General features: G+C 49.2%; 1 protein-coding gene across 2 annotated transcripts in view; it reads left to right on the forward strand.

The window, feature by feature from the left end:
• Positions 1 to 25,000, forward strand: part of tiam1a (TIAM Rac1 associated GEF 1a) — a 198,892-nt gene that overhangs the window by 40,488 nt on the left and 133,404 nt on the right. The window contains exons 2-3 of one of the 2 annotated variants that reach the window (XM_055936803.1): positions 16,377 to 16,463; positions 17,587 to 18,542. In XM_055936803.1, the coding sequence (XP_055792778.1) occupies positions 17,600 to 18,542 (943 nt within the window). In that variant the 5' untranslated portion in view covers positions 16,377 to 16,463; positions 17,587 to 17,599. The remainder of the gene's footprint in view (positions 1 to 16,376; positions 16,464 to 17,586; positions 18,543 to 25,000) is intronic. The other variant, XM_055936804.1, reaches the window with a different exon arrangement.

Consider the following 25,000-nt stretch of genomic DNA (forward strand, 5'->3'; position numbering starts at 1 on the left):
GGGGAGGGAGAAGGAGAGGCGGAGTTAGAGGGAGAGGCGGAGGGAGAGGGGGAAGGAGAGGCGGAGGGAGAGGGAGAAGGAGAGGCGGAGGGAGAGGGAGAGGCGGAGGGGGAAGGAGAGGCGGAGGGAGAGGGGGCAGGAGAGGCGGAAGGAGAGGGAGAGGCGGAGGGGGAGGGGAGGGAGAAGGAGAGGCGGAGGGAGAAGGAGAGGCGGAGGGAGAGGGAGAGGTGGATGGTGAGGGAGAGGCGGAGGGAGAGGGAGAGGCGGAGGGGGAGGGGGAGGGGAGGGAGAAGGAGAGGCGGAGTTAGAGGGAGAGGCAGAGGGAGAGGGGAGGGAAAAGGAGAGGCGGAGGGAGAAGGAGAGGGAGAGGCGGAGGGAGAAGGAGAGGCGGAGGGAGAGGGAAAGGTGGATGGGGAGGGAGAGGCGGAGGGAGAGGGAGAGGCGGAGGGGGAGGGGAGGGAGAGGGAGAAGGAGCGGCGGAGTTAGAGGGAGAGGCGTAGGGAGAGGGGGAAGGAGAGGCGGAGGGAGAGGGGGAAGGAGAGGCGGAGGGAGAAGGAGAAGGAGAGGCGGAGGGAGAAGGAGAGGCGGAGGGAGAGGGAGAGGTGGATGGGGAGGGAGAGGCGGAGGGAGAGGGAGAGGCGGAGGGGGAGGGGGAGGGGAGGGAGAAGGAGAGGCGGAGGGAGAAGGAGAGGCGGAGGGAGAGGGGGAAGGAGAGGCGGAGGGAGAGGGGGAAGGAGAGGCTGAGGGAGAGGGAGAGGCGGAGGGGGAGGGGAGGGAGAAGGAGAGGCGGAGGGAGAGGCTGAGGGGGAAGGAGAGGCGGAGGGAGAGGGGGAAGGAGAAGCGGAGGGAGAGGGAGAGGCGGAGGGGGAGGGGAGGGAGAAGGAGAGGCGGAGGTAGAGGCGGAGGGAGAAGGAGAGGCGGAGGGAGAAGGATGAGGTGGAGGGAGAGGGAGAGGCAGAGGGAGAGGGAGAGGCGGAGGGAGAGGGAGAGGCGGAGGGAGAGGGAGAGGGAGAGGCGGAGGGGGAGGGGAGGGAGAGGGAGAGGCAGATGGAGAAGGAGAGGCGGAGGGAGAGGGGGACGGAGAGGCGGAGGGAGAGGGGGAAGGAGAGGCGGAGGGAGAGGGAGAGGGAGAGGCAGAGGGGGAAGGAGAGGCGGAGGGAGAGGGAGAGGCGGAGGGAGAAGGAGAGGTGGATGGGGAGGGAGAGGCGGAGGGAGAGGGAGATACGGAGGGAGAGGGAGAGGCGGAGGGAGAGGGAGAGGCGGAGGGGGACGGGAGGGAGAAGGAGAGGCGGATGGAGAAGGAGAGGCGGAGGGAGAGGGGGAAGGAGAGGCGGAGGGGGAAGGAGAGGCGGAGGGAGAAGGAGAGGCGGAGGGAGAGGGAGAGGCGGAGGGCGAGGGGAGGGAAAAGGAGAGGCGGAGGGAGAGGGAGAGGCGGTGGGAGAGGGGGAAGGAGAGGCGAAGGGAGAGCCGGAGGGAGAGGGGGAAGGAGAGGCGGAGGGAGAAGGAGAGGCGGAGGGAGAGGGGAAAGGAGAGGCGGAGGGATAAGGAGAGGTGGGTGGGGAGGGAGAGGCGGAGGGAGAAGGAGAGGCGGAGGGCGAAGGAGAGGCGGAGGGGGAGGGGAGGTAGAAGGAGAGGCGGAGGGAGAAGGAGAGGCGGAGGGAGAGGGGGAAGGAGAGGCGGAGGGGTAAGGAGAGGCGGAGGTTAAGGGAGAGCCGGAGGGGGAGGGGGAGGGAGAAGGAGAGGCGGAGGGAGAAGGAGAGGCGGAGGGAGAGGGAGAGGCGGAGGGAGAGGGAGAGGCGGAGGGAGAGGGGGAAGGAGAGGCGGAGGGAGGAGAGGCGGAGGGAGAGGCGGAGGGGAGGGGGAGGGAGAAGGAGAGGCGGAGGGAGAGGGAGAGGCGGAGGGAGAGGGAGAGGCGGAGGGAGAGGGGGAAGGAGAGGCGGAGGGAGAGGGAGAGGCGGAGGGAGAGGGGGAAGGAGAGGCGGAGGGAGAGGGAGAGGCGGAGGGAGAGGGAGAGGCGGAGGGAGAGGGAGAGGCGGATGGAGGAGAGGCGGAGGGAGAGGGAGAAGGAGAGGCGGAGGGAGAGGGAGAGGCGGAGGGAGAGGGAGAGGCGGAGGGAGAGGGGGAAGGAGAGGCGGAGGGAGGAGAGGCGGAGGGAGAGGCGGAGGGGAGGGGGAGGGAGAAGGAGAGGCGGAGGGAGAGGGAGAGGCGGAGGGAGAGGGGGAAGGAGAGGCGGAGGGAGAGGGAGAGGCGGAAGGAAAGGCGGAGGGGGAAGGGGAAGGAGAGGCGGAGGGAGAAGGAGAGGCGGAGGGAGAGGGAGAGGCGGAGGGAGAGGGAGAAGGAGAGGCGGAGGGAGAGGCGGAAGGAAAGGCGGAGGGGGAAGGGGAAGGAGAGGCGGAGGGAGAAGGAGAGGCGGAGGGAGAGGGAGAGGCGGAGGGAGAGGGAGAGGCGGAGGGAGAGGGAGAGGCGGAGGGAGGAGAGGCGGAGGGAGAGGGAGAAGGAGAGGCGGAGGGAGAGGGAGAGGCGTAGGGAGAGGGAGAAGGAGAGGCGGAGGGAGGAGAGGCGGAGGGAGGAGAGGCGGAGGGAGAGGGGGAGGGAGAAGGAGAGGCGGAGGGAGAGGCGGAGGGAGAGGGAGAAGGAGAGGCGGAGGGAGGAGAGGCGGAGGGAGAGGCGGAGGGGAGGGGGAGGGAGAAGGAGAGGCGGAGGGAGAGGGAGAGGCGGAGGGAGAGGCGGAGGGGGAAGGGGAAGGAGAGGCGGAGGGAGAAGGAGAGGCGGAGGGAGAGGGAGAAGGAGAGGTGGAGGGAGGAGAGGCGGAGGGAGAGGCGGAGGGGAGGGGGAGGGAGAGGGAGAGGCGGAGGGAGAGGGAGAGGCGGAGGGAGAGGGAGAGGCGGAGGGAGAGGCGGAGGGGGAAGGGGAAGGAGAGGGGGTAGTCTCATTGTTCCCAGCTTTAAGTGGATAAGTAAACAATAGCTCAGTCTAGGGGTTTAAATGAGAGAGCTGGGACAAACAGAGGAATATAATCACCACATCTCTCGGTCTCTCTCTCTCTCTCTCTGTTCTCTCTCTCTGTTCTCTCTCTCTGTTCTCTCTCTCTGTTCTCTCTCTGTTCTCTCTCTCTCTGTTCTCTCTCTCTCTGTTCCCTCTCTCTCTCTCTCTCTGTCTCTCTGTTCTCTCTCTCTCTCCCGTCTCTCTCTTTCTCCATCTCTAGAGGTTGGTGGTCTCTAAGCCTCCCATAGAGAAGCGTCCTGCTGATCTACACTGGAGGACTATTCAAGGGTCTTTCACTACCAACAGATACAGTTGAAGTCTGAAGTTTACATACACTTAGATTGGAGTCAATTAAAACTCATTTTTCAACCACTCCACAAATTTCTTGTTAACAATCTATAGTTTTGGCAAGCCTGTTAGGACATCTACTTTGTGCATGACACAAGTCATTTTTCCAACAATTGTTTAAAGACAGATTATTTCACTTATAATTCACTGTATCACAATTCCAGTTTGTCAGAAGTTTACATACACTAAGTTGACTGCCTTTAAACAGTTTTGAAAATTCCAGAAAATGATGTCATGGCTTTAGAAACTTCTGATAGGCTAATTGACATCATTTGAGTAAATTGGAGGTGTACCTGTGGATGTATTTCAAGGCCTACCTTCAAGCTCAGTGCCTCTTTGCTTGACATCATGGGATGTCAAGGTTCATCCTTGGGAGCAATTTCCAAACGCCTGAAGGTACCACGTTCATCTGTACAAACAATAGTACACAAGTATAAACACCATGGGACCACACAGCCGTTATACCTCTCAGGAAGGAGACGCGTTCTGTCTCCTAGAGATGAACGTACTTTGGTGCGAAAAGTGCAAATCAATCCCAGAACAACAGCAAAGGACCTTGTGAAGATGCTGGAGGAAACAGGTACAAAAGTATCTATATCCACAGTAAAACAAGTCCTATATCGACATAACCTGAAAGGCCGCTCAGCAAGGAAGAAGCCACTGCTCCAAAACCCGCCATAAAAAAGCCAGACTACAGTTTGCAATTGCACATGGGGACAAAGATTGTACTTTTTGGAGAAATGTCCTCTGGTCTGATGAAACAAAAATAGAACTGCTTGGCCATAATGACCATCGTTATGTTTGGAGAAAAAAGGGGGAGACTTGCAAGCTGAAGAACACCATCCCAACCGTGAAGCACGGGGGTGGTAGCATCATGTTGTGGGGGTGCTTTGCTGCAGGAGGGACTGGTGCACTTCACAAAATAGATGGCATCATGAGGAAGGAAAATTATGTGTACATATTGAAGCAATGTCTCAAGACATCAGTCAGGAAGTTAAATCTTCGTCGCAAATGGCTCTTCCAAATGGACAATGACCCCAAGCACACTTCCAAAGTTGTGGCAAAATGGCTTAAGGACAACAAAGTCAAGTTATTGGAGTGGCCATCACAAAGCCCTGACCTCAATCCTATAGAAAATTTGTGGGCAGAACTGAAAAAGTGTGTGTGAGCAAGGAGCCCTACAAACCTGACTCAGTTATACCAGCTCTGTCAGGATGAATGGGCCACAATTCACCCAACTTATTGTGGGAAGCTTGTGGAAGGCCACCCAAAATGTTTGACCCAAGTTAAACAATTTAAAGGCAATGCTACCAAATACTAATTGAGTGTATGTAAACTTCTGACCCACTGGGAATGTGATGGAAGAAATAAAAGCTGAAATTAATCATTCTCTCTACTATTATTCAGACATGTAACATTCTTAAAACAAGGTGCTGATCCAAACTGACCTAAAAATGGGAATTTTTACTAGGATTAAATGTCAGGAATTGTGAAAAACAGAGTTTGAATGTATTTGTCTAAGGTGAATGTAAACTTCCCACTTCAACTGTATATGTCACACCTTGATCCATCAGTGGGGAGGGGGAGTCTGTTCTGTGGGGAGGAGGAGTCTGTTCTGTGGGGAGGGGGAGTCTGTTCTGTGGGGAGGGGGAGGGGGTGTCTGTTCTGTGGGGAGGAGGAGTCTGTTCTGTGGGGAGGAGGAGTCTGTTCTGTGGGGAGGGGGAGGAGGTGTCTGTTCTGTGGGGAGGGGGAGGAGGAGTCTGTTCTGTGGGGAGGGGGAGGAGGTGTCTGTTCTGTGGGGAGGGGGAGGAGGAGTCTGTTCTGTGGGGAGGAGGAGTCTGTTCTGTGGGGAGGAGGAGTCTGTTCTGTGGGGAGGGGGAGGAGGTGTCTGTTCTGTGGGGAGGAGGAGTCTGTTCTGTGGGGAGGAGGAGTCTGTTCTGTGGGGAGGAGGAGTCTGTTCTGTGGGGAGGAGGAGTCTGTTCTGTGGGGAGGAGGAGTCTGTTCTGTGGGGAGGAGGAGTCTGTTCTGTGGGGAGGAGGAGTCTGTTCTGTGGGGAGGAGGAGTCTGTTCTGCGGGGAGGAGGAGTCTGTTCTGTGGGGAGGAGGAGACCGTGCAGCATCTGTTTTTGTCTTGTTCCAGGCTGGTTGGGCTGTTTTCTGTCCTGGGTGGTGTACAGGGTTGGGGCTGACTCTAACCTGTTGGAGGGCCCAGGTATGGTGTGGCCAACAGGCAAAGGGGACCGCCTAGTAAATAACCTGTTGGAGGGCCCAGGTATGGTGTGGCCAACAGGCAAAGGGGACCGCCTAGTAAATAACCTGTTGGAGGGCCCAGGTATGGTGTGGCCAACAGGCAAAGGGGACCGCCTAGTAAATAACCTGTTGGAGGGTCCAGGTATGGTGTGGCCAACAGGCAAAGGGGACCGCCTAGTAAATAACATGTTGGAGGGCCAAGGTATGGTGTGGCCAACAGGCAAAGGGGACCGCCTGGTAAATAACCTGTTGGAGGGCCCAGGTATGGTGTGGCCAACAGGCAAAGGGACCCGCCTAGTAAATAACCTGTTGGAGGGCCCAGGTATGGTGTGGTCAACAGGCAAAGGGGACCGCCTAGTTAATAACCTGTTGGAGGGCCCAGGTATGGTGTGGCCAACAGGCAAAGGGGACCGCCTAGTAAATAACCTGTTGGAGGGCCCAGGTATGGTGTGGCCAACAGGCAAAGGGGACCGCCTAGTTAATAACCTGTTGGAGGGCCCAGGTATGGTGTGGCCAACAGGCAAAGGGACCCGCCTAGTAAATAACCTGGTGGAGGGCCCAGGTATGGTGTGGCCAACAGACAAAGGGGACCGCCTAGTAAATAACCTGTTGGAGGGCCCAGGTATGGTGTGGCCAACAGGCAAAGGGACCCGCCTAGTAAATAACCTGTTGGAGGGCCCAGGTATTGTGTGGCCAACAGGCAAAGGGGACCGCCTAGCAAATAACCTGTTGGAGGGCCCAGGTATGGTGTAGCCAACAGGCAAAGGCACCGCCTAGTAATTAACCTGTTGGAGGGCCCAGGTATGGTGTGGCCAACAGGCAAAGGCACCGCCTAGTAATTAACCTGTTGGAGGGCCCAGGTATGGTGTGGCCAACAGGCAAAGGGACCCGCCTAGTAAATAACCTGTTGGAGGGCCCAGGTATGGTGTGGCCAACAGGCAAAGGGAACCGCCTGGTAAATAACCTGTTGGAGGGCCCAGGTATGGTGTGGCCAACAGGCAAAGGGAACCGCCTGGTAAATAACCTGTTGGAGGGCCCAGGTATGGTGTGGCCAACAGGCAAAGGGAACCGCCTAGTACATAACCTGTTGGAGGGCCCAGGTATGGTGGATATATATGTACAGTGGACCAGGAGTTGGTTCTAACTTTCTAGGTCCTTTAAAATGAAGCAAAGTTTGTGCTTTTAATGGGCCAATAAAGAATTTAAAAAATTCCAATTAATCTCTCCCTCTGTCTATGGGGGGGTCATACAATGCAGTTGTTCTCTCTCTCTCTCTCTCTCTCTCTCTCTCTCTCTCTCTCTCTCTCTCTCTCTCTCTCTCTCTCTCTCTCTCTCTCTCTCTCTCTCTCTCTCTCTCTCTCTCTCTCTCTCTCTCTCTCTCTCTCTCTCTCTCTCTCTCTCTCTCTCTCTCTCTCTCTCTCTCTCTCTCTCTCTCTCTCTCTCTCTCTCTCTCTCTCTCTCTCTCTCTCTCTCTCTCTCTCTCTCTCTCTCTATAGGGGGGTTCAGACACACTGCTAATTCCCTTCCATTATCCTATTATCGAACCACTGAGAGTCGACATTTCACAAATACATATGGGAAGACCGCCGTCTTTCTTTGTAAAGTTATGTTTACATAGCAGGACATGAGCTCTACTGTTTCCCCCTGAAATAAACACGGAGTTTATCAGCACTGGATGCTGGCAGGTCTGTCAATGGAGAGCGATTGAGAGAAAGCTTGAACGAGCTGAGAGGGTATGAAGTGGAGAAGAAACTGCAGGACTGTTGGGGGGACTGTGAGAGTAAAGAGAGAGAGGAAGGGAGGGTATAGGAGATGGGAGAGGAGATGGGAGAGGAGATGAGAGAGGGTAGAGGAGATGATAGAGGGAGAGGAGATGAGAGAAGGAGGGTATAGGAGATGAGAGAGGGAGGGTAGAGGAGATGAGAGAGGAGATGAGAGAGGGAGGGTAGAGGATTTTTAAAATGGAGACAAATTTGACCCAAATAATTACAGAGAAATTTGCATTAACAGCAACTTGGGGAAAATTCTCTGCAGTATTATAAATAGCAGACTACATCATTTCCTTAACGAACACAACGTCCTGAGCAGAAGCCAGTTTGGATTTGAAAAAAATGATCGTACAACAGACCACATTTACACCCTACACACTCTAACTGACAAACAAGTAAACCAAAACAAAGGCAAAAGCTACTCGTATTTTGTAGATTTCAAGAAAGCATTTGATCCAATTTCTAATAGAAAGTTGTATTGGAGGGAAAACATATGATGTTATTAAATCAATGTACACTAATGTCACGCCCTGGCCTTAGTATTCTTTGTTTTCTTTATTATTTTAGTTAGGTCAGGGTGTGACATGGGGAATGTTTGTGTATATGTATAGTTCAACGTAAGCAGTTTGTGTGTGCACTTACGTTTGAAGTTTTCACGATCGTTTGTTGTTTTTTCGTTATTGTTGTAATAGTGTGTCGTGTTCATCTTCGTCGTTATTAAAAAGAAGATGTATCCAAATCATGTTGCGCCTTGGTCCTCTCGTTCATGTCAACACGATCGTGACAACTAAAAACAAATGTGCGGTTAAAATTGGCAACAAGCAAACAGACTTCTTCTCTCAGGGGCGTGGAGTGAAACAGGGCTGCCCAATAAGTCCAACATTATTTAACATCTACATTAATGAATTGGCAAAAACATTAGAAGAATCGGCAGCACCTGGTATCACCCTACACAACACTGAAATCAAGTGTCTGCTGTACGCAGATGACCTGGTGCTGCTGTCTCCCACTAAAGAGGGGTTACAGCAGCACCTAGATCGTCTTCACAGGTTCTGTCAGACCTGGGCTCTGAACGTTAACCAAAAAAAAACAAATATTAATGATATTCCAAAAAAGTTCCGGAAATCAGGATGACAAATATAAATTCTATTTGGACACAGTTCTATTTAGAACACACAAAAAACTACACGTATCTAGGACTAAATATCAGCAACACAGGTAGCTTTCACATGGCTGTGAACGAGCCGAGAGACAAAACAAGAAGAACATTCTATGCCATTAAAAGGAACAATTAGAATCTGGCTCAAAATGTTCCAATCATTTATAGAACCAATTGCTCTATATGGCAGTGAAGTATGGGGTCCAATCTCTAATAATGAATTCACCAAATGGGACAAACATCCATTTGAAATACCGCATGCAGAGTTTTGTCAGACTGTATTGCAAGTGCAAAGAAAAACTCAAAATAACGCATGTAGAGCAGAATTGGGCCAATACCCCCTCCTCATTCGGATAGAAAAAAGAGACATCACATTTTACACCCATCTAAAAACAAGTGACCCCAAAACATTCCATCACACAGCTCTACAATGTCAAGAGATGAAACCAGAGAAGAGTCCCCTCAGCCAGCTGGTTCTGAGGCTCAGTTCACCAACCCAAACCAACCCCATTGAGCCTCAGGACATCACGCAGAACATCTGGCCCAACCAAATCATCACAAAGTAAAAATAAAAATATATCACCTATTGGAAAGACACCACAAAAAATCTAAGTAAACTTCAATGCTATTTGTCTCTAAACAGACAGTACATGGTGGCAGACTATCTGACCACTGTGACTGATAGAAAACTGAGGAAAACATTGACTAGGTACAGTGAGCACAGTCTGGCTATAGAGACCGGTCGTCACAGACAAACCTGGCTGCCCAGTGAGCACAGTCTGACTATAGAGACCGGTCGTCACAGACAAACCTGGCAGTACAGAGGGGACAGTCTGGCTATAGAGACCGGTCGTCACAGACAAACCTGGCTGCCCAGAGAGGACAGGCTGTGCTCACTCTGCTCCAGGGGAGAGGTAGAGACAGAACTGCATTTCCTATTAAACACTGTGACAAATACTCAGACCTAAGAGAATATTTCTTTCCCAAAATTATATTTCAATACAAACAATTTGAAACTATAGAATATGAAGAAAAAATCTAATATTTATTGAGTGAAAAGTCAAAATGTGCAGTTTTTGCAGCCAAATATGTGTCCCCCTGCCACAACCTGAGGGACAGCCAGTGAAAAGTGCCATGTAATGTTGATAATATTTCCCATTTAGCTTAGTTTTGTTTTGTCTTTCATACCAGGTCATATGTCTTCTCAGTCATGTTGACACTGGTCTACTACCAGGTCATGTGTCTTCTCAGTCATGTTGACACTGGTCTACTACCAGGTCATGTGTCTTCTCAGTCATGTTGACACTGGTCTACTACCAGGTCATGTGTCTTCTCATTCATGTTGACACTGGTCTACTACCAGGTCATGTCTTCTCAGTCATGTTGACCCTGGTCTACTACCAGGTCATGTGTCTTCTCAGTCATGTTGACACTGGTCTACTACCAGGTCATGTGTCTTCTCAGCCAGGTTGACACTGGTCTACTACTAGGTCAAGTGTCTTCTCAGTCATGTTGACACTGGTCTACTACCAGGTCATGTGTCTTCTCAGTCAGGTTGACACTGGTCTACCACCAGGTCATGTGTCTTCTCAGTCATGTTGACACTGGTCTACTACCAGGTCATGTGTCTTCTCAGTCATGTTGACACTGGTCTACTACCAGGTCATGTGTCTTCTCAGTCATGTTGACACTGGTCTACTACCAGGTCATGTGTCTTCTCAGTCATGTTGACACTGGTCTACTACCAGGTCATGTGTCTTCTCAGTCAGGTTGACACTGGTCTACTACTGTTGATTTAATGTATTGTTGTTCTGATTAATATTGTTGTTGTAGTTGTTGTTAATGGTTATCCCATGTCCTCTACTACTATTATTATTGCTGTTGGTCCCACCATTTATTTATATATAAATACATATATATTTTCTATATGTATACATTGACAACGTAAGTAATGAACTTGCCATGTCAATAAAGTCAATCTAATTTAATTTAATTGAGAGGATAGATGAGTGTAGAGGAGATGAGAGTAGAGGATATGAGGCTAAAGAGAGAGGGAGGGTAGAGGAGATGAGGGTATAGAGAGAGGGAGGGTAGAGGAGATGAGGGTAGAGGAGATGAGGGTAGAGAGGGGGGAAGGGTAGAGGAGATGAGGGTAGAGAGAGAGTGAGGGTAGAGAGAGAGTGAGGGTAGAGGAGATGAGGGTAGAGGAGATGAGGGTAGAGGAGATGAGGGTAGAGGAGATGAGGGTAGAGGAGATGAGGGTAGAGGAGATGAGGGTAGAGGAGATGAGGGTAGAGGAGATGAGGGTAGAGGAGATGAGGGTAGAGGAGATGAGGGTAGAGGAGATGAGGGTAGAGGAGATGAGGGTAGATAGAGGGAGGGGAGAGGAGATGAGGGGAGAGGAGATGAGGGTAGAGGAGATGAGGGTAGAGGAGATGAGGGTAGAGGAGATGAGGGTAGAGAGAGAGGTAGGGTAGAGGAGATGAGGGTAGAGAGAGAGGGAGGGTAGAGGAGATGAGGCTAGAGAGAGAGGTAGGGTAGAGGAGATGAGGCTAGAGAGAGAGGTAGGGTAGAGGAGATGAGGCTAGAGAGAGAGGGAGGGTAGAGAGAGATGAGGGTAGAGGAGATGAGGGTAGAGGAGATGAGGGTAGAGAGAGAGGGAGGGTAGAGGAGATGAGGGTACAGGAGATGAGGGTAGAGAGAGAGGGAGGGTAGAGAGAGAGGGAGAGTAGAGGAGATGAGGGTAGAGGAGATGAGGGTAGAGGAGATGAGGGTACTTTAATGCAGCCAAGCTAATCTACCAGTCTCACATCACAATGAGACATTTGTCTGTGTTTCTAAAACATCACACATTGTTCCAAATGTCACATTTCAAAATGTTTAAGGTTAACTTTAGTTATTACTTTAGTTATTAAGGTAAGGCATTAACTCTGAAATGTTAAGGTTAGTCATTAACTCTGAATGGTTAAGGTAAGGCATTAACTCTGAATGGTTAAGGTTAGTCATTAACTCTGAATGGTTAAGGTTAGTCATTAACTCTGAATGGTTAAGGTTAGACATTAACTCTGAATGGTTAAGGTTAGACATTAACTCTGAATGGTTAAGGTCAGGCATTAACTCTGAATGGTTAAGGTCAGGCATTAACTCTGAATGGTTAAGGTTAGGCATTAACTCTGAATGGTTAAGGTCAGACATTAACTCTGAATGGTTAAGGTTAGACATTAACTCTGAATGGTTAAGGTTAGACATTAACTCTGAATGGTTAAGGTTAGACATTAACTCTGAATGGTTAAGGTTAGACATTAACTCTGAATGGTTAAGGTTAGACATTAACTCTGAATGGTTAAGGTTAGACATTAACTCTGAATGGTTAAGGTTAGACATTAACTCTGAATGGTTAAGGTTAGACATTAACTCTGAATGGTTAAGGTTAGGCATTAACTCTGAATGGTTAAGGTAAGGCATTAACTCTGAATGGTTAAGGTGAGACATTAACTCTGAATGGTTAAGGTTAGGAATTATCTCTGAATGGTTAAGGTTATACATTAACTCTGAATGGTTAAAGTTAGACATTAACTCTGAATGGTTAAGGTCAGTTATTATCTCTGAATGGTTAAGGTTAGACATTAACTCTGAATGGTTAAGGTGTCACGATCGTGTGGCGGATTAACGGACCAAAATGCAGCAGTTGGAAAATATGCCATCTTCTTTTATTTTAACACAAAGATGAACACGACACAAAAACACTTTAACAAAACAACAAAAACGACCGTGAAGCTACAAACGTTGTGCACAAACATACAGGCTACAAACGTTCTTACATAGACAATTACCCACAACCAATGAGAGCCTATGGCTACCCTAAATAAGGCTCCCAATCAGAGACAACCGAAATCAGCTGTCTCTAATTGGGAACTCATTCAGGTAACCATAGACTCTCCTAGATAACTAACCAACATAGACAACGCTAGACATATACACTCAACACAAAACCATCTACTACACCCCATAACCCCTTTACCAAATAAACACCCAAAACCAACAAAACATAAACATTACCCATGTCACACCCTGACCTAACTAAAATAATAAAGAAAACCAATAATACTAAGGCCAGGGCGTGACATAAGGTTAGACATTAACTCTGAATGGTTAAGGTCAGCCATTAACTCTGAATGGTTAAGGTCATGCATTAACTCTGAATGGTTAAGGTAAGGCATTAACTCTGAATGGTTAAGGTTAGACATTAACTCTGAATGGTTAAGGTTATACATTAACTCTGAATGGTTAAGGTTAGACATTAACTCTGAATGGTTAAGGTTAGACATTAACTCTGAATGGTTAAGGTCAGGCATTAACTCTGAATGGTTAAGGTTAGTCATTAACTCTGAATGGTTAAGGTTAGACATTAACTCTGAATGGTTAAGGTCATGCATTAACTCTGAATGGTTAAGGTAAGGCATTAACTCTGAATGGTTAAGGTTAGTCATTAACTCTGAATGGTTAAGGTTAGTCATTAACTCTGAATGGTTAAGGTTAGACATTAACTCTGAATGGTTAAGGTTAGACATTAACTCTGAATGGTTAAGGTCAGGCATTAACTCTGAATGGTTAAGGTTAGTCATTAACTCTGAATGGTTAAGGTTAGACATTAACTCTGAATGGTTAAGGTCATGCATTAACTCTGAATGGTTAAGGTAAGGCATTAACTCTGAATGGTTAAGGTTAGACATTAACTCTGAATGGTTAAGGTTATACATTAACTCTGAATGGTTAAGGTTAGACATTAACTCTGAATGGTTAAGGTTAGACATTAACTCTGAATGGTTAAGGTTAGACATTAACTCTGAATGGTTAAGGTCAGCCATTAACTCTGAATGATTCTCTCTCTCTCCCTGTCTCTCCCCCTCTCTCTCTCTCTCTCTCTCTCTCTCTCTCTCTCTCTCTCTCTCTCTCTCTCTCCCTCTCTCTTCGTCTCTCTGTCTCTCTCTCTCTCTCTCTCTCTCTCTCTCTCTCTCTCTCTCTCTCTCTCTCTCCCTCTCTCTTCGTCTCTCTGTCTCTTTGTTTCTCTCTCTCTCTCTCTTATCCTCATCCATATGGTTATTAGTCACATTGTGATCCCTGCAGCTCACATTCATACCTACTGTAACACTACCAGCTTATCACACACACACACACACACACACACACACACACACACACACACACACACACACACACACACACACACACACACACACACACACACACACACACACACACACACACACACAGAGCTAATGCTGTCTCCTCTTATCCATAGTACCTTCTCATGGTAATTAGACCAGTCTCTGTGTGTTCTAAATGGAAGCATATTCCTGACATAGTGCACTACTGTTGACCAGGACCCATAGGGCTCTACTGTTGACCAGGACCCATAATGCACTACTGTTGACCAGGACCCATAGTGCACTACTGTTGACCAGGACCCATAGTGCACTACTGTTGACCAGGCCTCATAGTGTACTACTGTTGACCAGGACCCATAGTGTACTACTGTTGACCAGGACCCATAGTGCACCACTGTTGACCAGGACCCATAGTGAACTACTGTTGACCAGGACCCATAGTGAACTACTGTTGACCAGGACCCATAGTGAACTACTGTTGACCAGGACCCATAGTGAACTACTGTTGACCAGGACCCATAGTGAACTACTGTTGACCAGGACCCATAGTACTGCTGTTGACCAGGACCCATAGTGTACTACTGTTGACCAGGACCCATAGTGCACTACTGTTGACCAGGACCCATAGTGCACCACTGTTGACCAGGACCCATAATACACCACTGTTGACCAGGACCCATAGTGCACTACTGTTGACCAGGACCCATAGTGCACCACTGTTGACCAGGACCCATAGTGCACCACTGTTGACCAGGACCCATAGTGTACTACTGTTGACCAGGACCCATAGTGCACTACTGTTGACCAGGCCCCATAGTGTACTACTGTTGACCAGGACCCATAGTGCACTACTGTTGACCAGGACCCATAGTGCACTACTGCTGACCAGGACCCATAGTGTACTACTGTTGACCAGGACCCATAGTGCACTACTGTTGACCAGGACCCATAGTGCACTACTGTTGACCAGGACCCATAGTGTACTACTGTTGACCAGGACCCATAGTGCACTGCTGTTGACCAGGACCCATAGTGAACTACTGTTGACCAGGACCCATAGTGCACTACTGTTGACCAGGACCCATAGTGTACTACTGTTGACCAGGACCCATAGTGCACTGCTGTTGACCAGGACCCATAGTGTACTACTGTTGACCAGGACCCATAGTGAACTACTGTTGACCAGGACCCATAGTGTACTACTGTTGACCAGGACCCATAGTGCTCTACTGTTGACCAGGACCCATAGTGTACTACTGTTGACCAGGACCCATAGTGCTCTACTGTTGACCAGGACCCATAGTGCTCTACTGTTGACCAGGACCCATAGTGCACTACTGTTGACCAGGACCCATAGTGCACTACTGTTAATCATAGGGCTCCATGAAGGAAATAGGGAGATGTTTAGGAGGTTGACTTGGATTAATATAATGATATAATTGAGTTTTAGCTTGTTAGCTGCTCTCTTAAGTCACACTTCTACACTAACCCTCTTTCTCTCCCTCTCCCTCCCTCCCTCCCTCCCTCCCTCCCTCCCTCCCTCCCTCTCTCCCTCTCTCTCTCTCTCTCTCTCTCTCTCTCTCTCTCTCTCTCTCTCTCTCTCTCTCTCTCTCTCTCTCTCTCTCTCTCTCTCTCTCTCTCTCTCTCTCTGTCTCTCTCTCTACTGTATATGCCATTACTGGTAAGCCCCAGCCACATAGCATGTTCAAAGCCTCTACTTCTTGTTGACTTCCATATGAGTACAGGCCTCAGGCTCCTACAATGCCAAGCTTTGTTTTCAAAATGGTGGTGTGTGTGTTTGTGTGTGTGTTTTCTCGGATCTTAATCCATCCTACTATGTTCTCGTGCTTCTATGCGTCAGTGTAACTCTAGGGCAGATACCCTCTATGCTGTCCATATTTCCCCCTACAGTCTCCCCCTCTCTCCCTACAGTCTCACCCTCTCTCCCTACAGTCGCCCCCCCTCTCCCTACAGTCTCCCCCTCCCTCTATGCTGTCCATCTTTCTCCCTACAGTCTCCCCCTCTCTCCCTACAGTCTCCCCCTCCCTCTATGCTGTCCATCTTTCTCCTCTCTCCTTACAGTCTCCCCCTCCCTCTATGCTGTCCATCTTTCTCCCTACAGTCTCCCCCTCTCTCCCTACAGTCTCCCCCTCTCTCCCTACAGTCTCCCCCTCCCTCTATGCTGTCCATCTTTCTCCCTACAGTCTCCCCCTCTCTCCCTACAGTCTCCCCCTCTCTCCCTAAAGTCTCCCCCTCCCTCTATGCTGTCCATCTTTCTCCTCTCTCCTTACAGTCTCCCCTCCCCACTCTATGCTTCCCATCTTTCTCCCTACAGTCTCCCCCTCTCTCCCTACAGTCTCCCCCTCCCTCTATGCTGTCCAACTTTCTCCCTACAGTCTCCCCCTCTCTCCCTACAGTCTCCCCCTCCCTCTATGCTGTCCATCTTTCTCCCTACAGTCTCCCCCTCCCTCCCTACAGTCTCCCCTCCCTCTATGCTGTCCATCTTGCTCCTCTCTCCTCCTCTCTCCCTACAGTCTCACCCTCCTTTGTGATGTCCATCTTTCTCCTCTCTCCTCCTCTCTCCCCACAGTCTCCCCTCCCCACTCTATGCTGTCCATCATCCTCCTCTATCTCCTCTCTCCCTCCCTCTCCCTGTTGCAGCTCCCTGTTAAAGGTGTTGTTTATTTTTCTGTCTCAGTAGTTCAGAGCGTCAGTTGAGGACCATGTGGTGGATGAGAGACACGGTAACAGAGAGGACCCCAGTGAAACCACCGCTCTACTACAGGTACAAACCAATGGTTGACTTTTCTTTCCTTTTCTCTCTCACTCTGTCCCTCTCTCTCTCTCTCTCTCTCTCGTTCTCTCTCACTCTGTCCCTCTCTCTCTTTCTTTCTTTTATATCTCTCTTCCCACCCTCTTTCTCTTCCCACTATATATCTCTCCCCACCTCCTCTCTCTCTCTCTCCCCACCCTTTATCTTTTGATCTCTCTCTCCTTCTTCATATTTTTATCTCTCTCTCTCCCACCCCTTTTCGCCTTCTCTCTCTCCCTCCCTCTCTTTCTTTCTTTCTTTCTTTCTTTCTTTCTTTCTTTCTTTCTTTCTCTCTTTCTTTCTTTCTTTCTTTCTTTCTTTCTTTCTCTCCCCCACCATCTCTCTCTCTCTCTCTCTCCCTCTTTCTCTGTCTCTCTCTGTCTCTCTCTCTCTGTCTGTCTGTCTCTCTCTCTCTCTCTCCCCCCCACCCTCTCTCGCTCTCTCTCTGTGACTCTTGACTTCTTCCCACTCAGTGCCTGATGACCAGGTGACTTACGAGTAGACCAACTGAACAGTAACAGTGTGTGACTCAACGTTATAAATACACGTGAGAGTTACACAACAGAAGAGGTGGGACACTTTGAAATAGTTTAGATATAATCGTTGTTGTGTAGTCATATTTCAACTGGTTACAGGAGGCAGTCAGATGGGGTTGAAAACAGAATAATCATCAAAGCTTTCCGGGGATCAGCGCTGTTTTAGTTAGATAACCTGAACTGGTCCTCCTGTTGAATAAGACGGACAATTTCAAGACCCTGTTGGAATTATACATTTGTATTGATTCAGTGTCTGTATCATTGGATCAGTGGCTGATTCTCTCTCTATCTCTCTGGTTCTCTCTCTCTCTCTGGTTCTCTCTCTCTCTCTCTCTCTCTCTCTGGTTCTCTCTCTCTCTGGTTCTCTCTCTCTCTGGTTCTCTCTCTCTCTCTCCCTCTCTCTCTTTCTCTCTCTCTGGTTCTCTCTCTCTCTGGTTCTCTCTCTCTCTGTCTGTCTTTCTCTGATTCTCTCTCTTTCTCTCGCTCTCTTGCTCTCTTTCTCTCTCCCTATCATCTCTTTCTCTCTCTCTCTCCCTCTCTCTCTTTCTCTCCCACCTCAGTCATAGCTGAATCATGGGGAATGTGGAAAGTCAGAATGGTGACAGCGGTTTCTACGGAAACGAGAAAGGTCACCTGTCCCGAAAGCACACGTCCCGATCCCTCCGCCTCTCCAACAAGCATCAGAATCCCAGTCGACACTCTCTACGACCCTCTCTACGACCCTCGGCAGGGAAATCGGAACACCGGAATTCCGAAGCCAGCACCCGCTCCTCCAGCACGCCCAGTATCCCACAATCCTTAGCGGAGAACGGCCTGGAACCTTTTAACCAGACAGACGAGCTGGGGGAGTTTGGAATCAACCCTCATTGGACTGACCGCGTCGCCATGACGATGAGGCCTTCCGAGTCCTTCCCGCACGACGACGACGACCTCACCGGTGACCCCGCTTCAGCCACGCCCACTCCGGAAACCTCCGAGGTGGACACGATCGCTCTGCAACGTGAAGGAGTTGAGGAAGAAGGAGGGACGACGTACCCGGTAGAAGAGGAGGACGCGGAGAGAGACGGAGATGTGCGGTACCTCCAGAGGGTGAACGAGGGACCGAGGGAAGAAGGAGGGACGACGTACCCGGTAAAAGGGGAGGACGCGGAGAGAGACGGAGATGTGCGGTACCTCCAGAGCGTGAACGAGGGACCGAGGGAAGAAGGAGGGACGACGTACCCGGTAGAAGGGGAGGACGCGGAGAGAGACGGAGAGAGAGACGGAGATGTGCGGTACCTCCAGAGGGTGAACGAGGGACCGAGGGAAGAAGGAGGTTGTAAGAAGAAGAGGTCTAAATCAGCGGACATGTGGAGAGACGACAGTCAGGAGTTCTCTCTGTCAGATCTCAGCCAGGACCACCTCACCTCCACCGAAGAGATTATAGATGGAGGAGAGGAAGAGGAGGGAGAAGAGGAAGAGGAGGAGGAGGAGGAGGAGGAGGAGGAAGAGACGGTCAGTTCCAGAGGAACTGCAGGTACGTGGAAGCAACGACACACACACACGCACGCACACACACACACACATTGGGCTATGCCGTACATGACATTTTGTCAGATGGTAACTGTCATTACAAATGACTGCTGGTCTCACGGTAACTGACTGTTGGTTAACGTAAACATATTGAGCATCTCCAGGCCTCCATCCATACTAGCCTTTGAAACATCTACGATACTATCTATTTAATATACGCCGTCACAAAAAAAATCTAATTATTTATTTTATTCAGGTCTAAAGAAACGTTATGATATGAAGAAAATGTATTTTTCAGAAAAATAGAATAGTATATTCTGTCGGTCCGTATCTGATCTGACTAGCGTGCCACTGACAGCCGTTATGCAAGTTCATTTAGCGATCAAGATATGTCTGTAAATTCATTGCTATTATCTGATTTTATAGTAAGAAGAAGATCATTTAACTTCCCCAGCGAGAGCTATGTTGAGTGAAACAGATACTACACGCTAAATTAGAGTTAATTTGATTTATTAGATATTCATTTTTATATTATTTATTTATTCTCTTTAGGTGAGAATGATACACACTTTAGAATGTCTTATACAGCGTATGGATGTCATGACGTGACTAATATTGAGGATTTTGCAGAAGAAATTCTCGCTCTCTGTTCCGTGCCTCATGCTGCACACGCTGTTCTCTCATCACACTATCGTCTTCTCTACCGGCAGACTATTCTCAATTTCATCTGGTCTTTACTAATATGTGAAAGTAGTTTAGATTTAAAACGGTCCATTATCAAAAATGGGCAGGAACCGGAACCGGAACAGGAACCGGAACCGGAACAGGAACCGGAACCGGGACAGGAACAGGAACAGGAACAGGAACAGGAACAGGAACCAGAATAGGAACAGGAACAGGAACCAGAATAGGAACCGGGACAGGAACTGGAACAGGAACAGGAACAGGGACAGGGACAGGAACTGGAACAGGAACAGGGACAGGAACAGGAACAGGAACAGGAACAGGGACAGGAACAGGAACTGGAACAGGAACAGGGACAGGAACAGGAACAGGAACCGGAATAGGGACAGGAACAGGGACAGGGACAGGGACAGGGCCGGGAACTGGAACAGGAACAGGAACAGGAACTGGAACAGGAACAGGAACTGGAACAGGGAACAGGGAACAGGGAACAGGGACAGGAACTGGAACAGGAACAGGAACCTGAATAGGGACAGGAACAGGGACAGGGACAGGGCCGGGAACTGGAACAGGAACAGGAACTGGAACAGGAACAGGAACTGGAACAGGGAACAGGGAACAGGGACAGGGACTGGAACAGGAACAGGGACAGGAACTGGGACAGTGACAGGAACAGGAACAGGAACAGGGACAGGAACTGGAACAGGAACAGGGACAGGAACAGGGACAGGAACAGGAACCGGAATAGGGACAGAAACAGGGACAGGGACAGGGACAGGAACAGGGACAGGAACAGGGACAGGGACAGGGACAGGAACAGGGACAGGAACAGGGACAGGGACAGGGACAGGGACAGGGACAGGGACAGGGACAGGGACAGGAACAATCACGGTGTTATAGCAGAGCAGGTAGGATCGACGGTGGAATAGTAGAGCAGGTAGGATACTACGGTGTCATAGCAGAGCAGGTAGAATACTACAGTGTCATAGTAAAGCAGGTAGACTACTACGGTGTCATAGCAGAGCAGGTAGGATCCTACGGTGTCATAGTAGAGCAGGTAGGATACTATGGTGTTATAGCAGAGCAGGTAGGATGCTACGGTGTTGTAGCAGAGCAGGTAGGATACTATGGTGTTATAGCAGAGCAGGTAGGATCCTACGGTGTCATAGCAGAGCAGGTAGGATACTACGGTGTCATAGCAGAGCAGGTAGGATACTACGGTGTCATAGCAGAGCAGGTAGGATACTACGGTGTTATAGTAGAGCAGGTAGGATACTACGGTGTTATAGTAGAGCAGGTAGGATACTATGGTGTTATAGCAGAGCAGGTAGGATACTACGGTGAATACCAAGGTGGCTTAGCAGTTCAGACGTATTTTTCCGTGTTGTCGTGTCGTGTCCTGTATATATATATATTTACACCTTTTCTTCACATATCTTTTATTTATTTTATTATCCAAGAACTCAACTACAAAAGCTTTCCTGCAAAAGCTTTCCTGCAACCCGCTTCACCAATTACAATAAGTACTATTTACCTCAATCTGAAAATCCATCGTGGAAGATAGCCAGGGGCTAATTCAGAAGCTAGCCTGAAAGCTAATCCAGAAGCTACTCCGATAGCTAGCCAGAAGCTAATCTGTAGCTGCCCCGAAATTAGCCGGTTTGCTGGCTAGCGTTGGTGTTTCAGCTGCCCACGTTTTTGCGGTCATCAGCTATTCCTCTAGCTCGATAATCTACCGGCACTTTTGTGCAACGCGACTCGGACCGGAGCATTCCGGGACTTTTTTTTCTCTCAGTTTCCCCGGATTCCAACCGCAGCCTCTGGACACTTGCACCTTGATTTCGCAGCTAGCTAGCTGCATACCGTGTGACTATTGGCTTACGTCGACCCCGGAGCTAACTCAAATCATGCTGGAGCTAGCCAGCTGAGGAGTTCCATCACCATCCGGACCCGCTTCTTTGTTGCTGCTGCAGATACGGAACCCCACCGGGCCTTCACGACTGACTGCCGACGTTATCTGCCCGAGGGATTTATCCAACCGGCACCTCCGTCCCGGCGTTACCTGAACGCTCATCTGAGGCCCGCTAATCGTTAGCTGTCTTATCGGCTGCTATCTGAACAAAACCCCACTACACGGAACCTACCGACGGAAACGCACGAGGTATCTACAAACAGACCCCCATCCTATGCTGCTACCGATAGCCATATACCCGGCCAGCTGTCTGGATCGCCACGACCCCAACCAACCTCTACTCACTGGACCCTTATTTATCACTCGATTAAGCTTGCCTCTCCTTAATGTAAATATGCCTTGTCCATTGCTGTTCTGGTTAGTGTTTATTGGCTTATTTCACTGTAGAGATTCTAGCCCTGCTCTCTATACCATATCCAACCCTGCAGTTCCACCACCCACATATGCGATGACATCACCTGGTTTCAATGATGTTTCTAGAGACAAGATCTCTCTCATCATCACTCAATACCTAGGTTTACCTCCACTGTATTCACATCCTACCATACCTTTGTCTGTACATTATTCCTTTAAACTATTTTATCGCCCCCAGAAACTTCCTTTTACTCTCTGCTCTGGTAGCTCTAGGCGACCAATTCTCATAGCTTTTAGCCGTACCATTATCCTACTTCTCCTCTGTTCCTCTGGTGATGTAGAGGTGAATCCAGGCCCTGCAGTACCTGGCTCCACTCCTATTCCCCAGGCGCTCTCTTTTGATGACTTCTGTAACCGTAATAGCCTTGGCTTCATGCATGTTAACATTAGGAGCCTCCTCCCTAAGTTTGTTTTGTTCACTGCTTTAGCCCACTCTACCAACCCGGATGTTTTAGCCGTGTCTGAATCCTGGCTTAGAAAGACCACCAAAAATTCAGACATTTTTATCCCCAATTACAATATTTTCAGACAAGATAGAACGGCCAAAGGGGGCGGTGTTGCAATCTACTGCAAAGACTGCCTGCAGAGTTCTGTTATACTATCCAGGTCTGTTCCCAAACAATTTGAACTTCTACTTTTAAAAATCCACCTCTCTAAAAACAAGTCTCTCACCGTTGCCGCCTGCTATAGACCACCCTCTGCCCCCAGCTGTGCTCTGGACACTATATGTGAACTGATTGCCCCCCATCTATCTTCAGAGCTCGTGCTGCTAGGTGACCTAAATTTGAACATGCTCAACACCCCAGCCACCCTACAATCTAAGCTTGATGCCCTCAATCTCACACAAATTATTAATGAACCTACCAGGTACCACCCTAATTCCGTAAACACGGGTACCCTCATAGATATCATCCTAACAAACTTGCCCTCCAAATACACCTCTGCTGTTTTTAACCAAGATCTCAGCGATCACTGCCTCATTGCCTGCATCCGTAATGGGTCAGCGGTCAAACGACCTCCACTCATCACTGTCAAACGCTCCCTGAAACACTTCAGCGAGCAGGCCTTCCTAATTGACCTGGCCGGGGTATCCTGGAAGGATATTGATCTCATCCCGTCAGTAGAGGATGCCTGGTCATTTTTTAAAAATGCCTTCCTCACCATCTTGAATAAGCATGCCCCATTCAAGAAATTTAGAACCAGGAACAGATATAGCCCTTGGTTCTCTCCTGACCTGACTGCCCTTAACCAACAGAAAAACATCCTATGGCGTTCTGCATTAGCATCAAACAGCCCCCGTGATATGCAACTTTTCAGGGAAGCCAGAAACCAATATACACAGGCAGTTAGAACAGCCAAGGCTAGCTTTTTCAAGCAGAAATTTGCTTCCTGCAACACAAATTCAAAAAAGTTCTGGGACACCGTAAAGTCCATGGAGAATAAGAACACCTCCTCCCAGCTTCCAACTGCACTGAAGATAGGAAACACTGTCACCACCGACAAATCCACTATAATTGAGAATTTCAATAAGCATTTTTCTACGGCTGGCCATGCTTTCCACCTGGCTACCCCTACCCGGGACAACAGCACTGCCCTCCCCTCTGCTACTCGCCCAAGCCTTCCCCATTTCTCTTTCTCCCAAATACAGTCAGCTGATGTTCTTAATGAGCTGCAAAATCTGGACCCTTACAAATCAGCCGGGCTAGATAATCTGGACCCTTTCTTTCTAAAACTATCTGCTGAAATTGTTGCCACCCCTATTACTAGCCTCTTCAACCTCTCTTTCGTGTCGTCTGAGATACCCAAAGATTGGAAAGCAGCTGCGGTTATCCCCCTCTTCAAAGGGGGGGACACCCTTGACCCTAACTGCTACAGACCTATATCTATCCTACCCTGCCTTTCTAAGGTCTTCGAAAGCCAAGTCAACAAACAGATTACCGACCATTTCGAATCACACCACACCTTCTCCGCTATGCAATCTGGTTTCAGAGCTGGTCATGGGTGCACCTCAGCCACGCTCAAGGTCATAAACGATATCGTAACCGCCATCGATAGGAAACAATACTGTGCAGCCGTATTCATTGACCTGGCCAAGGCTTTTGACTCTGTCAATCACCACATCCTCATTGGCAGACTCGACAGCCTTGGTTTCTCTAATGATTGCCTCGCCTGGTTCACCAACTACTTCTCTGATAGAGTTCAGTGTGTCAAATCGGAGGGTCTGTTGTCCGGGCCTCTGGCAGTCTCTATGGGGGTGCCACAGGGTTCAATTCTTGGACCGACTCTCTTCTCTGTTTACATCAATGATGTCGCTCTTGCTGCTGGTGATTCTCTGATCCACCTCTACGCAGACGACACTATTCTGTATACTTCTGGCCCTTCTTTTGACACTGTGTTAACAACCCTCCAGGCGAGCTTCAATGCCATACAACTCTCCTTCCGTGGCCTCCAACTGCTCTTAAATACAAGTAAAACCAAATGCATGCTCTTCAACCGATCGCTGCCTGCTCCGGCCCGCCTGTCCAACATCACTACTTTGGACGGCTCTGACTTAGAATATGTGGACAACTACAAATACCTAGGTGTCTGGTTAGACTGTAAACTCTCCTTCCAGACCCACATCAAACATCTCCAATCCAAAGTCAAATCTAGAATTGGCTTCCTATTCCGCAACAAAGCATCCTTTACTCATGCTGCCAAACATACCCTTGTAAAACTGACCATCCTACCAATCCTCCACTTCGGTGATGTCATTTACAAAATAGCCTCCAAAACCCTACTCAATAAATTGGATGCAGTCTATCACAGTGCCATCCGTTTTGTCACCAAAGCCCCATATACTACCCACCACTGCGACCTGTACACTCTCGTTGGCTGGCCCTCGCTTCATACTCGTCGCCAAACCCATTGGTTCCAGGTCATCTACAAGACCCTGCTAGGTAAAGTCCCCCCTTATCTCAGCTCGCTGGTCACCATAGCAGCACCTACCCGTAGCACGTGCTCCAGCAGGTATATCTCTCTAGTCACCCCCAAAACCAATTCTTCCTTTGGACGCCTCTCCTTCCAGTTCTCTGCTGCCAATGACTGGAACGAACTACAAAAATCTCTGAAACTGGAAACACCTATCTCCCTCACTAGCTTTAAGCACTAGCTGTCAGAGCAGCTCATAGATTACTGCACCTGTACATAACCCATCTACAATTTAGCCCAAACAACTACCTCTTTACCTACTGTATTTATTTATTAATTTATTTTGCTCCTTTGCACCCCATTATTTCTGTCTCTACTTTGCACTTTCTTCCAATGCAAACCAACCATTCCAGTGTTTTTTTTTTTTAGTTTTTATTTTACTTGCTGTGTTGTACTCACTTCGCCTCCATGGCCTTTTTATA

This window comes from Salvelinus fontinalis, chromosome 10, assembly GCF_029448725.1.
Source record: "Salvelinus fontinalis isolate EN_2023a chromosome 10, ASM2944872v1, whole genome shotgun sequence".
In the NCBI taxonomy this organism is placed as follows: Eukaryota; Metazoa; Chordata; class Actinopteri; order Salmoniformes; family Salmonidae; genus Salvelinus; species Salvelinus fontinalis.